Below are 14,753 nucleotides of genomic sequence, written 5' to 3' on the forward strand. Positions count from 1 at the left end.
AGGTACCGTCCGGCTGCAAGACGTAAAAGAAAGCGCTACTTGGGAGGCAACCCATGCATTCAACAAAGGAAGACTTAGAAAGCACTCCAATTCCAGATTCCTAAAACTCTTCTCTTTGTTGCTTTTTTTTTTCTCGTTTCTGCCATGTTAGGTTGTTTAGTTGTTATTTTGTTTGTTTGTTTGTTAATTGTGTGAGAATATGATTGGAACATTGAGAAAATGTTTGATTTATTGATAAGCACTGCTAAACAAAGAAAGATGGTGCCTTCACAAAGGGCGTTTACTTGAAGCCCCACTACTTGGGAAAACTACAGAAGCAGGAAGCACTAAAGAAGAGGCCTCAACACTTGGTAGAACGCTGGATGAGCCAGGAAAAATGTGCCTCTGGAAGAAAGCCGCAAGCCGTTGACGGTCACTTTGACGGTCACTTTGCATTCGACCATTGGATTCTTACAGCTCATCTAGCTTCCTCTTCATGCCCGCCGAATAGTTATTTGCAAGCACATGCAAACTTCTATTCTCGTACTTCAGCTGCTTGATCTCTTGCTTGAGACTTTCCACCTCCGCCATCAAGGATTCCACTTGGCGAGAGCGAGCAAGTAGGCGTTGGCCCATGTTCGACACAGAGCCTGCACATTGAACACTGAGAGCGAGGGACTCTTGAACGGCCAACTCATCAGACCGTCCTGAAAGCAGCCTACTATCCTTAGGAGTGAGGAGGTTCCTCACTACTATCGTAGCTGTTGTTGCATCCGTCATCATGGAGTCTTCACCTGTAAGAGGACCGTTAGAAGATAAAAAAGAAGGACGCCATACATTACCTTGACGGGGCGCAACCGGATCGCTGCTGAGACTCAAATCTAAGCTAAGGTTCGATGGGTTAGTCATTTTTCAAAGGTGTTCAAAGAGAAGGGATGAAGTAAAATTTCAAAGGGTCGGAGACGATTTTCAAGAATAGGCAAATCTTCAGAGTGTGAATGTTGGGGTGATCAATACCGCTATAAAAAGCCAAGGCGACGCGTCCACCGATTCAAAAAGCCGGAATTTCCGGCGTAAGTTAGGCGACGCTTTCTCGGCTTTTCAGAAGGCGTATTCAACTTTGTCAAAAGATTTCTTCTTTTCAGAAAACACGTGGAGGCCATCATCGCAACTACACATCTTTAGCCGACAAGCGCAAAGTCTGGCGACGCTTTCTCTGCTTTTCAGAAAACGCGTGCAGCTTTGTCAAAAGGAGCCGCATCCGCACTAGTACGTGTCGTTCAGAAAGCAAAGAGGCGCCTGCTATTTCAAAAAGCCAGATTTGCGGGATCAAAACGTCTGTCGACAAGGGTAAAAGAACAGTACCACCACTTGCTATTATCTCTATATATGTCGACCTTCATCTTTTATGGCAAGGCAGACTTGAAGAAAATGCCCAACTCTCCCTCACCTCTGAGGGCGCACTCCCAGCAAAGCCTTTTGAAATACTCAAGTTTTTCTTCTTCCCCAAAGATGATACCAGATGCCTGGAGTACAGATGACCCAGGAGGAAACGCTAGATTGAAGTGTGCTGATTCATTCACCGCTTCTTCAAAAGCAAAGGTATCTCATATCATCAAGGTCAAAAGCAAAAGTATCTCATATCATGCTCTTTCCCTGTCTTTTTCTTTGTCCTTGTTCTTACTTGCATGGCAAAGTAAAAGAAGCAATCAGCCGGCACTTGGAGTCAGTCTTCCGATGAGGAGCCAACTGCCTGGGATCTATTCCTGATTGCTTACCTAGCATTGCTCTCGAGTAGTCATCTTCAACGGTTGATACACTTCCAGAGAAGGGACCACTTCTGCAAAGGGGAGCGAGTAAGGCAAGTGAAAATGATACATTGAAGCATGTGGAGACAAGCAACAACTGCATATGCTAAGTATCATTTAACCCTCTTCAATACGAATTGGAGAGATTGAACAAAGAAACAGACAAAAAGAGTAAGCTCAGACTTTCGGGGGAGACCAAAAGAATCCTGCTGCCCAGTTCAAGAGTAGCACAAAGGAAAATCAACGATGGGCGGAAACCAGTTCAAGAGTAAGCCTGTGGAATCACAAAGATCAAAGCCTCAATGCAATCACCAAGGAGAAGAGGGAATTTACACTCCATAACCAGATTTGCGTCCCTAAACTCTTCTCTTTGTTAATTACATTTTGCCATGTTTAGTATGTTTAGTTGCTTTTTGTGTGTTTACTTATGTTTTGTGTGAATCTATGCTTGAAACATTGAGGACAATGTTTGATTTAAGTGTGGGGGGGGGGGGGGTAACTAAGTATATTTAATGCAAATTCGTGGGATTTTATCACCCATAACTTCAAAGGTTGTTCCTTGCTGTTTTAAGGTGTTTTTAAATTGTTTTAGAGTGTTTTAGTGTGTTTTGTTTTATAACTCCGAAAATCACATAAAAATTTGAAAAAAATGTTTTGAAAAGCCTAAAAAGAGTGTTTTGAGTCGTTTTTGTGTGTTTGTGTCTTAGGGTACCTTCCAACACAATGATAAGGATTTGGTTTGTAATTGCATGACGGTTAAAAAGAGTTATAAACATAGAGAAAAGTTTGATTTACTCTTGGTATATGCTTGGTTATGGTTATAATGTATGACTTCACATGCAATCATAAAAGAAAAATTCGTTTTTGTAACATGCTTGAAGGAAGGAACTCAAACAAACGCTACAACCCTGTGAGACTCGAGCCATTACCTTCTTTGGAGAGTTATTTTCTGTGATTCTTTGTTTTCTAAAGTTGTTGCATAATCTCATTATTCCTTGCTTGGTTGCTACTTAGAATGCAATTGTATCATGATAGAACTAAATGCTAGAACTTATATCCGTTTCATTCAAAGCATGACATTGATTTGCATAACATATATCAAGATGAAGTTGTGTAGTTGCCACCATAACCAAATAGCCTTACTTCCCATATTTCGTATTTGTTGTAAGTTTTAACCCCGTTGAGCCTCGTTTAGCCTTTATTCTTTGTTAACCCACATCACCCCTTACCTAGCCTAGTTTAGGACAATCCACACCCTTGTTCTTAAATGATAGTGAGCATGACTTAAATGAATTCCTTTTGAGTTACATTATGAAAGAAAATGAGTGTGGGGGAGATAATGTTTTGTTCTTAAGTGTTATATGTATGTTTTGAGAGTCAAAAGAAAAGAAAAAAAGAAATTGTGAAAAACATATGAAAAAGAAAAACAGAAAAGAAAGAAAGGAAAAAGAGCTTGTTCCCCCTTGTTGTTCAAAAAAAAAAAGATTGAGTTTTCATTCAAAAGTGAATTCTACGTTAATTCAAATGCTTTGCTCGCTATTTCTTTAAGAACCTTTGTTTTCCATATCCCTTCTTTGTTAGCCAAACACCTTTAGCCCCGTTTCAACCCTTATGCTTCTATCTTGATCGTTATGTGTTCAATAATGTGGAGTTTGGATTTGATATGAGCTTATGAAATCACTGGTTCTCATTCTAAGTAGTAGCATTCCATTCATGAGATCATATTCATGTCATTATCGTAAATCCAGAAAATGCTTTCTTTGTTATAACATATGTGAGATACTAGTCTTTCATGTTTACATCAATCTCTCACATATAACTAGTGTAGGGTGTGTAGTCAGAAAATCTGTGTGAAAATAGAGTGCTATCTAGTAAGGAATTGAGTAAATTCTCTAAAACATGTTACTACATTTGAAATGTGTTTTAATTGCTTAATTGTGAACTAGTATGTGGTGACTATGATTAAGAATGTACTTAAGTGTAAAGATGGCTAAAATCTGTGAGAATAATGATTTTTAACTTGTCATGTGCATTGGAAATCCGTGAGACGATTGTTGGAAGGTGTAGGTTGTGTTTTGTTCGTTTTGTCTAGTTTCGTGTTCTTTTGTTGTTTTGTTTTGCTCGAGGACTAGCAAAAGCTAAGTGTGGGGGAATTTGATAGGAGCATATTTAGGCGACTTACTTTGCTTGTTCTCATGCATTTACGTTGTGTTTCTTTAGTAAAGTAGTCTTTTAAGCTAGTTTTATGTATTTTCAGGATTTAAGGGCAAAGTATGCAAAATGATGCATTTTGGAGCCTTTTGAAACAAATTAGAGATTGAAATGGATATCATATGCTTGGAGCCAAGAGGATGGACGAAATTGAAGACTTGAAAGTAGGAAAGTTAAATCCTAAAAGACCTCATGTTTGAGCAACATTGAAGACTCCTATCTATTCTAAGTCACAAAACAAAATATCTTGCTTCATCAAAGTCTTTGCCGTGTATCCCCTTTGTGTTTGCATTCCTTGCCATGCAAGGAAGGGCCTTATCTCCTTATCATAACCACACATTCTTTCATCTCCTTATCATAACCATAACCACTTATCATTCACCACTTATCATTCACCACATATCATTCACCACTTATCATATCATACACTTATCACTTATCACTTATCACAACAACAACCTTGCACATGCATTCCCATTCTTTAATTCAACCACATTCCAATTCAACACATGCAATTACACACACCACTCAACCCTTTTCTATCCCTTGTGCCGTGCATCCTCTCACCAAGAAAGCAAACAAGCCACATGCATTACACCCCACATGTCCCTTTAATCATTCAATCACCCCATTCACACACCTTTTCTCCAACCTTGCCATGCATCACATGCATTTCCAACACATTCTCCCTTACCTTTGCCGTGCACATCAACAATTCCAGCATCTTCACATGCTTTCCAGCTTTCCACCTTGCATTTCCAGATTATTCCTTCATCATTGCATCCATTCCTCATGCATTCTTCATCATTGCACCACAAATCACTCATCCCACACTCAATGCCGTGCAATCCCATTACCTTTCCAGCTTCCTTATGCAATTCCAGCATGCATTCACATGCATTTTTAGCACCATTAACACCTTTCCCGTGGCATTCATTCCCCTTTCCAGCTTTCCCTTTCATTTCCAGCTCTAACTCTTCATCATTGCTGCCACCTACATGCATTATTCATTAACCTTTCATCATGTAGCCAGAAAATTAGCAAGAAAACATCAATGTCGTGGGCTTTCAATGCAATTCCAGCATCTTCACATGCAATTCCAGCTTTCACATGCTTTCCTAGCTGTTTGTTCATCATTAATTAGCCACTTGCATGCTTAAACAAACAGCCATTTACACCTTCATTCTCCTATAAAAGCCCTTGCATTCACTCCCCATTGCATCTCATTTTTCATACACAACACACAACATAAAATCCTCCATTCTTGCCGTGCATATCCCTTCATTTTCTGCATAGTTTCTCTTCATTCCAACCACTCCAACCACTCCTCATTCCCCCAAAACTCACCTTAGACCTTGTGCTACAACAACGAGGAAGAGAAGAGTGCCTAAACGTTCATACAATTCAAGTTTGAGTTGTTGGAATGTTAAGGTGTTTCTTTAATTTCAATGTTTAAATTCAATTCTCTTTGGTTTGTAATGGAAGAGAAGAGTGCCTAAACGTTCATACAATTCAAATTTGAGTTGTTGGAATGTTTAGGTGTTTCTTTGATTTCAAAGTTATGAGGAACTAAACCCCCCTTTAGCTAGGGGGTGATTCAAAATACATGTTTATACTTGCAATATGAATTGATTACTTTCGTTGGAATTTCATAAGTTGTGGATTCAATTCGTTTAACCGTTTGATTGATAACTTATTTATGTATGTTTATTGAGAGTGTACGCTTAATTTTCATGCATGAATATGACGTTAGAATATAAGTGAGTTTCACCTAATAGTTACGAACTTATATTCACAAGTAGTGGAGGTTGCTTATAAACAATCGCGTTAAACGAATTCTTGGCATAAGTTTCATGCGTATTCCATAGTAACGACTGCTTCGTCAACACTTATAATTTTCATTGAACTTAATGATCTTGGTTGAATGTCTCTATCATGCGTATTCCATAGTTAGGGACTTTGATTAAGAATAATTTGGTTGTAATGCGTATTCCATTCAATCCAATGAATCTAGGGAAATCTGAAAGTTAATTTAAGCGGACCTAATTAACTTGGAGCATTGAGTTTCATAATTTATCGAAAGACCAACTGAGAATCAATCTTGTATGCAGTGTAACATGTGTGGAGAAGAACCCCTTGGCTATTCCATCATCCATATTTTCATCACATTCATATTTACGTTTATTCGTTTTACAATTTGCTTAGTTTATTAACTTGTTTTGTTATTTCAATTTTCGTCAAATCAAACTCCTCCCCCCTTATTTTGTTAAGTCTTAATCATTTGATTTGTCTTATTTTATGTTTTTAAGTATTTGGAGTCTTTTGAACTTGTTTTGAGTCTTTTAGTTTGTCTTAGTGTTTTAAAAGTTAGTTTTATTTATTTGAGTCAAGTGTTTAGCATCCCTAGTTAATCCCCGGTTAGAACGATCCCTACTTACATCATTACTACAATTGTCACAAATAGGGTTTAGTTTGTGTGTGTATGATTATCGCATCAAGATCCCTTATTGCACATTCACATGCCCCCATGATTAAGTAGCTTAGCCCCAAATATGTCGTGGGCATCCTCAAATGGAATACCTTTAGTGTAGTCAAAGACTAAGGACCTAACCACAAGATAACTATGATGTCTCATGGTCAAATGACTACTTTGCATTATCCCAACCATGAGTTCTTATGTGCATGAGTATGAGAACTCCTCATTGATAGCATTCAATGGACTCATTCTCTACTAAGCACCTATACTTGTCTCGGTGTTAATCACACCAATGACTCCAGACCAGCCACTCTCCTGGGATAGAGACGTAGCATGTACTGATCTAAGCGAATTTTCAATTCCTAATTGGCAATCCTATGGTCAGGAACATTTAGAATATGTATATAAAATAGAATTGTCTCATGAATCTAACTTCTTTAGATCACATTTTCCTAATCACATATTCCTTGAACTTATCATTTAAGCATATAATATTTAATGAGACGGCTTTAAACAATAATCTTTGCCCTTGTATTAAACTAGTTTAGTTTAACATGTGAAATGTCTGTAAAATATCATTTTATGATTGGCTTTAGGGCATATTCCCAAAACTCTCCCACTTAAACTACAACCATTCAACTGTGTGATGAATGATCATACCTCTTTTGAAGTCATTTAAAAAATAACCTAGTAGTTGGCCTAGACAATGGATATCTACATGTTATCCATAGAAACAACTTTGAGATTAACAACGTCGCCATTATACATGATTCTTAATCATTTGGTTTAGTCTCGCAATAGTGTTCGGATCTTGATGAGATCTTGATTCCCTAGCTTGAGCTATCGCCCCATTAGGGTCATAGTGGGGTGCATTAGTGACATTTTCTAGTTGGAACCAAATGAAGAGTTCACAAATGAACTTTCCCATCCAAACAACATTGTTGTAAGCTTCTATATCTGACTATAGTTTTCATGTTTCAATTGAAAAACCATAGCATCTTCAAGTAATTGGAGAACTTGAAGATTTGATCTATAGATGACACATTGCCATCTTCTCCACTAAATGCTGGGAATGCAGGCATCTAGAAGTTAAGGGGAAAAGGGTTCTGCTCATCAATATATTTAGGGTAGGACTTCTGATATGTGATTCTTAACAGCGGGCAAGCTTGGGATTGAGTATCCTGGACCACCATTCTTCTTAGCTGAGTTAACTCATCTCTGAGTTGTTGGCTAGCTGCATTGTTGTGTGGGGTATAAGGAGGCCCCCACTTCAGGTTTCTCTCATTGCCTAAGAAAGTTTCTTTCTTTGGCTCCATTTGTCTCCACTTGACTTCCTCTCCCTTATTAACCATCAGCGCTAGCCTATGAGGAGGTGGTTTGCCCGCAACTGTAGACACACTCTTCCCACTAGACTCTCTAGCTTGTTGATTCATCATATACTTCCTCTTATCTTGCCCGACCTGCCCTTTACTATCTAATGGTAATAATATAGGGTCGGGCAAATTTGTTTCCAAAATCTCTTCTAATATTAGTTGACTAACTCCAGGCCCTACTTTCTCCTTTCCTTTTTCCTTCGTTTCCTCGAGTAAAGGAAATAGGGGAATAGCTGGTGTGCTTGCCTCCCTCATCATTTCTCTAGCATAACCATATCTTGGGGTAGAGTACTTCAGATCTAGTCTTCTCTGCAAACTTCCTGTTAAAGAACAAAGTTTGCTCACCTCTTATCTGGTCTCCAGAGAAATCATCTCCATACTTTTCAACACTTGCACCATGGTGGCTTGCAAGTCTTCATTGATCACCTTTCCTCCTGACTTCTCAAATGAAGTCGGGAAAGGAAATCTTCTGGATGATCTTCCCAAATGGTGGCTTGCAAGTCTTCATTGGTCCTCGTAGGGAAGGGAAATCTTCTGGATGATCTATCATGTCTGATCTTTGTAGACACTGGGGGTGGCCTGTACTCTATATTCCACCTGAAGGTTCGCTCCTTCCTTTTCCTTCTTGGCATACAAGACTAACTAGATCCCACCAGGCATGCCAAAACTATGTTCGAAGGCAAAGGTGGATGACCCCTCGCACAGCTCCCCAAGGGTGAATAACACTTTTGTTGAATGTTGGTCGTCGGGCTCTTGCTACTTGGTGTAGTGTAAGATGGGTTTGAAGTTAATTTGAAAGATGCATTTGTGGGGCCTTAGGTATATGCCTTGAGATTCACAATCAAAACTACCAAGAAGCTAGGTGTGTTACTGCTGTCTCAGTATAGCAAATGTAGAACAAGTGTGTTTTAAGTTGATTACTTGTGCCCCAAATGGCATCGCTTGCTGCTGCTATCATCACTCTATTTTTGTATCCGTTGCACGAGGATGCTGCACGTCCACCAAACAATACATGCATAATTAAAGGCATGCATATCTGTTGCCAGTTTTGGCATACAAAAATGAATATGAAATGATCTCCTAAGCACAATCAATAATAGACGAGTTGGGTTAGTGCCACACTCGGTAACCCAAATTTTGACACGATCAACACGTTTACTAGTATCATATTCAGAACCTGATTCACTTCTCCAATTATTAGTGTGCAACTAGGAAATTGGGTGCCTGCATGTTGTTGCGGGAACGAAAATAAAACTATAGATCATATGATGAAAATCCAAATGTACAGAAATGTTAACACTACTAACATAAACATAGTAAAGATTGGATATAAAATGTAGTCAATATTTTTACAGGCCACTGTTTATAGTTGTACAATTTAGGCAAAAAACATTTGGAAACATTTTGACATGGATGTACAAAAGTGATAAAGTCTGATATTACCCTCTGGTAGCCATGTTAGGTGTTGATCAGCATCAGCAGTTGCAGGTGAAGGATTTGAAAACGTCAGATTGTTCATGTGCACAAAAAATAGGGGTATCAATGTTATGGTGGCCTATTTACACGCAAAAAAAATGGAGAAGCACTGTTGTTTTAACAAAAGATGATCAGACTCTTTTCTATAGCAGCAAAAGTTTGTTCCTTCTGGCAGTAACTGCAAATAAAAGATGTGTAGATGGACAAAAAAAAAGATGTAAATGCTAACTGAGCTGTAATTAAGTGTGTGTGCAAATATGGTTACATCATATAAAAAATAGGAATGGAGCAAAGTTACCTAGTTTTTTTTTGGTAGAGGAGGGTCTTTTTTCATGCTTGTTGGAGAAGATGTTTTTTTTTAACAATTTGATTGGAATCTGATCAAAATCCTACACATCTGCTTCAGAGACTTCCTCTGTCTCACTGTGCCAAAGATATTAAAGAGACAGAAAAAATAGATTTAGATCAGATTGAAAATAATTTGAGAATGAGAAAAAAATGCCGTAATGCAGAATATCACCTGTTTTCAGCCTCTATAAAAAGGGCTCTCCTGATTGAATCTCTTTTCCTCTTGTGCGTTTCTCTGGTTTTTTCAGCTGATGTAGTGGACAATGAAACTGTTGTTAAAGACACTGCAATTTCTTTGATAATAGACTCTAGTGTTGTTGGTTGGATCATTGTGTCCTCAGAAACATTGTAGATAAGGAGATCATTTGAATTCAACAAATTTTGTCGGCTTCCAAACTGGAGGTGAAAAATTTTCCTTTGGCCTATAAGTCTGAGAAACTCACTTGGCAATTGCTTGTAATCTGTTGATCTTTGATTGTAAACCAAATTTTTGCATGGCATGCCAAAAACCTTTTCGCCTGATTTGCTGATAATGAGAGCATTGATCTCATTTGTTTCGTCTTCAAGGACCACGAACACTTTGTACCTCTATTCAAATAGAAAAAACATTAATAACAGAGGATAAACAGTGTAATAAGTCAAGAACTGCGTTCTCATAGATTTTTCTATGGTATGGTTTAAAGTTAATGCTAATCATATGAAAAATAAAAAGATAGGTATGCAAAGTTTGATTTCAAATTTAATTAAACTTATGGCTTGTAATTTTGTTACATGATCAATGAACTATTAATTGAAAATATGTAATTAAAAACATAATAAAGGATAAGTTTCAGTTTAAGAAGGATATGAGACAACGATCAATTGACAAACGTGAAATATAGTGTTTAACTCATTACCAAGGAGTTGGCATTGATTTGTATGTTTTTGGCACATCAGTTGACCAATTGTTGGGTCCTTGTACATTTGTTTGGCACATGTAGGGCAAGCAGCATACCACCATTCATATGGTGTTAAACCGCTTAATTGATGCCTTGCACAAAAATGTATCATCCTGTTAAATATCCAGAAAGATGTTGAGATAGTTAATAATCATGAAATAGAAAGCTTATGTAAAAGAAGTAAAAATTGAATAAGATTATTTTGATTTAATATGATAAAATAAAAGCATTTTTTATACCTTATATAAATCTGGGTCTAAGGGGCCCAACTCTTCAATTGTGACCATTTTTCCAGTCTGTAAAGCTTCAGTTTCTCTTGCCTGATTAGAGGGAGGGAGTATTGTAACAGGGTGAGGTGAGCCAGAAAACCTGCAACAGTTTTGAGAAAAGAATAGTTATTTTTCTTTTAATAATTGTAGGTGTGTTATGATTTTGATTGTATGATAATGAATGAACTTACACTAATTTATATGAATTTAATTCTGGAATTTCTGGATCAACAAAGAAAAGTGTTGCACCGGTGCTGTTGAGGATGATGCTTTCTGTATTAAAAAAAAAAAGGAAAAGAAATAAGAATAAAGAAGACAGAAAAGAAAATGAAAATAGAAAAAGGGAAAAAAGATGTGTCTGTTGACATTGTAAGCAGTTAAGTAAATGACTAATCCAAACCTACACTGATTTTTTAATAACAAAATTAATAGACATCGAACAAAGCATATGTATGAACACTATGTTGTTCAAAGACTACATAACAACATAACAATTTTTATTTTCACAAATCAAAATATTTATGTTATAAACGCGCAGAATAGCTGCACTTATTTTGAAAAATAGTTGAAAACTCAATAAAACAATCTTACACTGTCTAGGAAAATAATAAAATTTGAAAACTAATCAGGCATGTAAACATCTGGAAGAAAGAATAGCAAAAAAATGATTTCTTGATTGAAATATATACCTCCAAATAGCTTGACTTTCAAGCTCGTATAAACAATAATTCTTGCTTCAGGCAGTGAATCGAACGATAAAGAAGTAAAGCTGTGTGCAACGTCTGACCACAATGTAATCTTAGCTTCGTCTTTTCTGGCAAATAAAATGATCAAAACAAGATAATGAAAAAGTGATAAAATGTGACAGAATTTTTTATCCAAAATAGATTTTTTTTTTTTTTTTTTTTTTTTTTTTTTTTAAGAAAAGTATATGATTGCCTAATTTGATAAGAAGCCAAAACGACAGTTTGGATATCGACGAAAACAATTAAAAAGTATGCTATGAAAAGTAAATAACCTGATATTTTGAATAACCACATCACACTTGTGATCAATTCTTTGGTTCACTTTTACGGGCCCCAAACACTGGACTCCAACCACATGACCAATAACATCTGCAAATTTGAAAAAAGAAAGAAAACCAAAACATAATTAGGTGAGGACAAAATGTTTCATAAAACATGTATCAATGCATTGCAACACACAGCCATATATACATGCGTACATATTTATTACCTGTTAGGATATCAGTCTTGTTCAGCCTAGGATACAATCTATTATAATCTTGCAAAAAAAATCTGTGACGCAGAATAGGTGGAAACACACTTGTCAACTTGTTAAAAACTGTTTTGGCAGTTAACACGACATGGGTGTCATGCGGGACTACTCGATACTGGCCTCTCATTTTGTTGGTACGAAAATTGATAATCTCATAGAAAGCACCTGCTTCAATTTTTGGGACTATAATATGATAGTCCATTTCGTCAGAAGACGCTCTATCGCTTGTTCCTTGATAACCAAACATTGAGAAAGGAAGAAAAAGAAATTGTCAAAGATATCATGAATAGGTAAATAACACTAAATTTGAAACTTAAAATAATATGAAAACATTTGCAAATGACAAACATTATAGACTAAGATGAATGCTAAATACTGAAAGCCAAGTTATCATTGTAATTAACAATTTAAAGGCAATGGATATCCATAAAATAATTACATGTCGCATAGACTTAACATGAGAGTTGATATATTTAATACTTCAAATAATATGAAAATAAATGTAAATCACAAATATTAGAGAATAAGATGGATAGTAAACATCAAGAGTGAATTTATTAGTGTAATTAACAGGTTAAGACAATGCATATGCACCCAAAAAACAATTCTTATCACATAGAGCCAGGATGATAACTAATATGTAATTTTCCGATAGAAAATGAAGGAATACAGAGATTAGAAATGAATTGGAGATTGTGTTTATCAGTCATGCCTGAAAATCTTGGTCTCCATATTCCAATTTTTTCATATGGGACCAATCGATCAAGAGGAGTTGGACCTCGATCTTCCATTTTAAACTGCTGAAATAAGATTTAAGGTTTGTAAATTGACAAATAATGCAGAAAGAAATTTCAAAGAGGCTGAACAATGATGTAACAACTACACTTTCAAAACTATAGACCTATAACAGTTTGTTTAAAAGCGTAACTGATTAAAAGAATGAGATTGCCAAAAGAAAACACAGCACGACCACTGCTTAACTGAACCACATTCTCATCACACAAACATAAACGAGGTGAACCTACTCATCCATCATATTCTTTTTCTCTGTTTCCATATCCCTGATCCCAATTCTTTATTCCATGCTTTCTGTGCTGATTTTTCCTCACTCTCAATCCCATTTTCTTCCAAGTCTGGGATAAAAACCACATGCATAAACAGGCTACAAATCTGCCAAAACCCAAAACATAGCCTAACTAAAAATCTGAGCGATTAAAACTTTCACTCAAAAAAACAGTCTATCTCTGATAAAACAGAAAGACCCCAAAATAGGAATGCTTGGTAAACCCAGAATAAGACTGATAAATCCAACACAGCCACCATCCAAATATCATGACGTAATCCTCGAGTTCTCCAGATACAACGGATAATCAAGAGGACAGAAAGGAAAGGAATAATCCAGACCAAATCGACAACCTTGATTTCAGGACAGCAAATAAAATCACAAACTCAAGAGCAAGTGAAATCGACCCATTTAAACTTCTGAGTTTCTGAAAAAAGGGTTGTTCTTAGAATAAAATAACAGCCGCCATAAAAGATTCAAGCTCAATTCGTGAGAAAGAGAAATGAACTCTTACCAAAGGAGATATGCAGATCGGAGTCGTAGAAGACGCACGGGAGGCAATAGCGCAAAGCTTGTTCGAGGAAGAAGGGGGAAGCCTGCGAACCGTTCAACCACTGCAAAAACAACCATCAAAAAACACAAAGTCATAGCCTATCAAGAGTGTAAGAGCAAGCCCAGTGTTGCTGGTTGCTCGGGGGGCAGGCGAGAGAAAAGGGGCCCGAGTCCCTGTGGGCCGGCTCCAGCGTTGGTGAGCCGAGGGGAGGTGGAGGTCTGAGCTCCGATCGTGGAGAATTGCCAGCCCGAGAGTCGAGTAGATGTGACGTCAGCCTGGCTTCAGGATATTTTTAATTTTTTTTCTACCAGGCGCGTGCATCTCACTCGCGCGTGGGAGCGCGTTGCCGACACAAAATCAGAAAAATATGTGTTTTTTCAGTTACTGTTGGGAAGCCACGTGGCTTCCCACGGTCCGTTCGATCTCAACGGATCTTTAATTTGGATCGTTCGATCTCAACGGTAAAAATAAAAAGTCTCATTTAATATCTACCGTTCGATCTGAGATCAACGGTGGATATTAATATGCTTTATAAATAAAAAAATAAAAAAAAATAGTTTTAAAATTAAGAAAAGTTACCGTTGTGACACGTGACACAATCTGGAATGTTGGAATTCAAATTTTTTTATATCCAACCGCAGAGATTAATTAGTTGAATAAAAATTTAAAAAGAATTGTAAATAATTGTAAAAAATTAAAAAAAAAAGATCTGAAATTTTTTTAAAAAAAATTGTTTTTACTTTTCTATAAATACCTTCTCATTATCATCTACCTTACACAACAATTTCATATTTTCTCAACTACTTTCAATCACATTCCTTTCTTCGTCTCAAAGTTTCAATCCTTTTCTTTTTTCAACAAAATGACCACTGGTGCAGGTACGAATTGGTCGCTTCTTGAAGATGTTGCGTTGTGTACTAGATGGGTTGAAGTTACTCATAGTTCGCTTACGGATAATGAGATGCAGTTGCGAGAAATGTG

General features: G+C 36.9%; 1 protein-coding gene across 7 annotated transcripts; it reads right to left on the reverse strand.

Annotated features, from left to right (window-relative positions):
- Window positions 1-8,251: 8,251 nt before the first annotated feature.
- On the reverse strand, window positions 8,252-13,885 carry LOC137736548 (uncharacterized). Of its 7 annotated transcripts, none has more exons than XM_068475803.1 (12): window positions 13,734-13,885; window positions 12,115-12,953; window positions 11,897-11,993; window positions 11,568-11,692; window positions 11,070-11,151; window positions 10,849-10,978; window positions 10,568-10,722; window positions 10,115-10,259; window positions 9,844-9,919; window positions 9,622-9,746; window positions 9,291-9,501; window positions 8,252-8,837 (listed from the first exon to the last, which is right to left on the reverse strand). In XM_068475803.1, exons 2-7 carry the CDS (start codon window positions 12,401-12,403, stop codon window positions 10,672-10,674), a joined length of 774 nt encoding a protein of 257 aa, XP_068331904.1. In that variant the 5' UTR covers window positions 12,404-12,953; window positions 13,734-13,885; the 3' UTR covers window positions 8,252-8,837; window positions 9,291-9,501; window positions 9,622-9,746; window positions 9,844-9,919; window positions 10,115-10,259; window positions 10,568-10,671. The 7 variants fall into 7 exon arrangements, with proteins under 7 accessions (XP_068331904.1, XP_068331903.1, XP_068331902.1 ...); XM_068475802.1 differs by having other exon boundaries at window positions 12,115-12,956; XM_068475801.1 differs by having other exon boundaries at window positions 12,115-13,289.
- Between the last annotated feature and the right edge of the window lie 868 nt (window positions 13,886-14,753).

Source organism: Pyrus communis, chromosome 6 (genome assembly GCF_963583255.1).
Source record: "Pyrus communis chromosome 6, drPyrComm1.1, whole genome shotgun sequence".
Taxonomy (NCBI): domain Eukaryota; kingdom Viridiplantae; phylum Streptophyta; class Magnoliopsida; order Rosales; family Rosaceae; genus Pyrus; species Pyrus communis.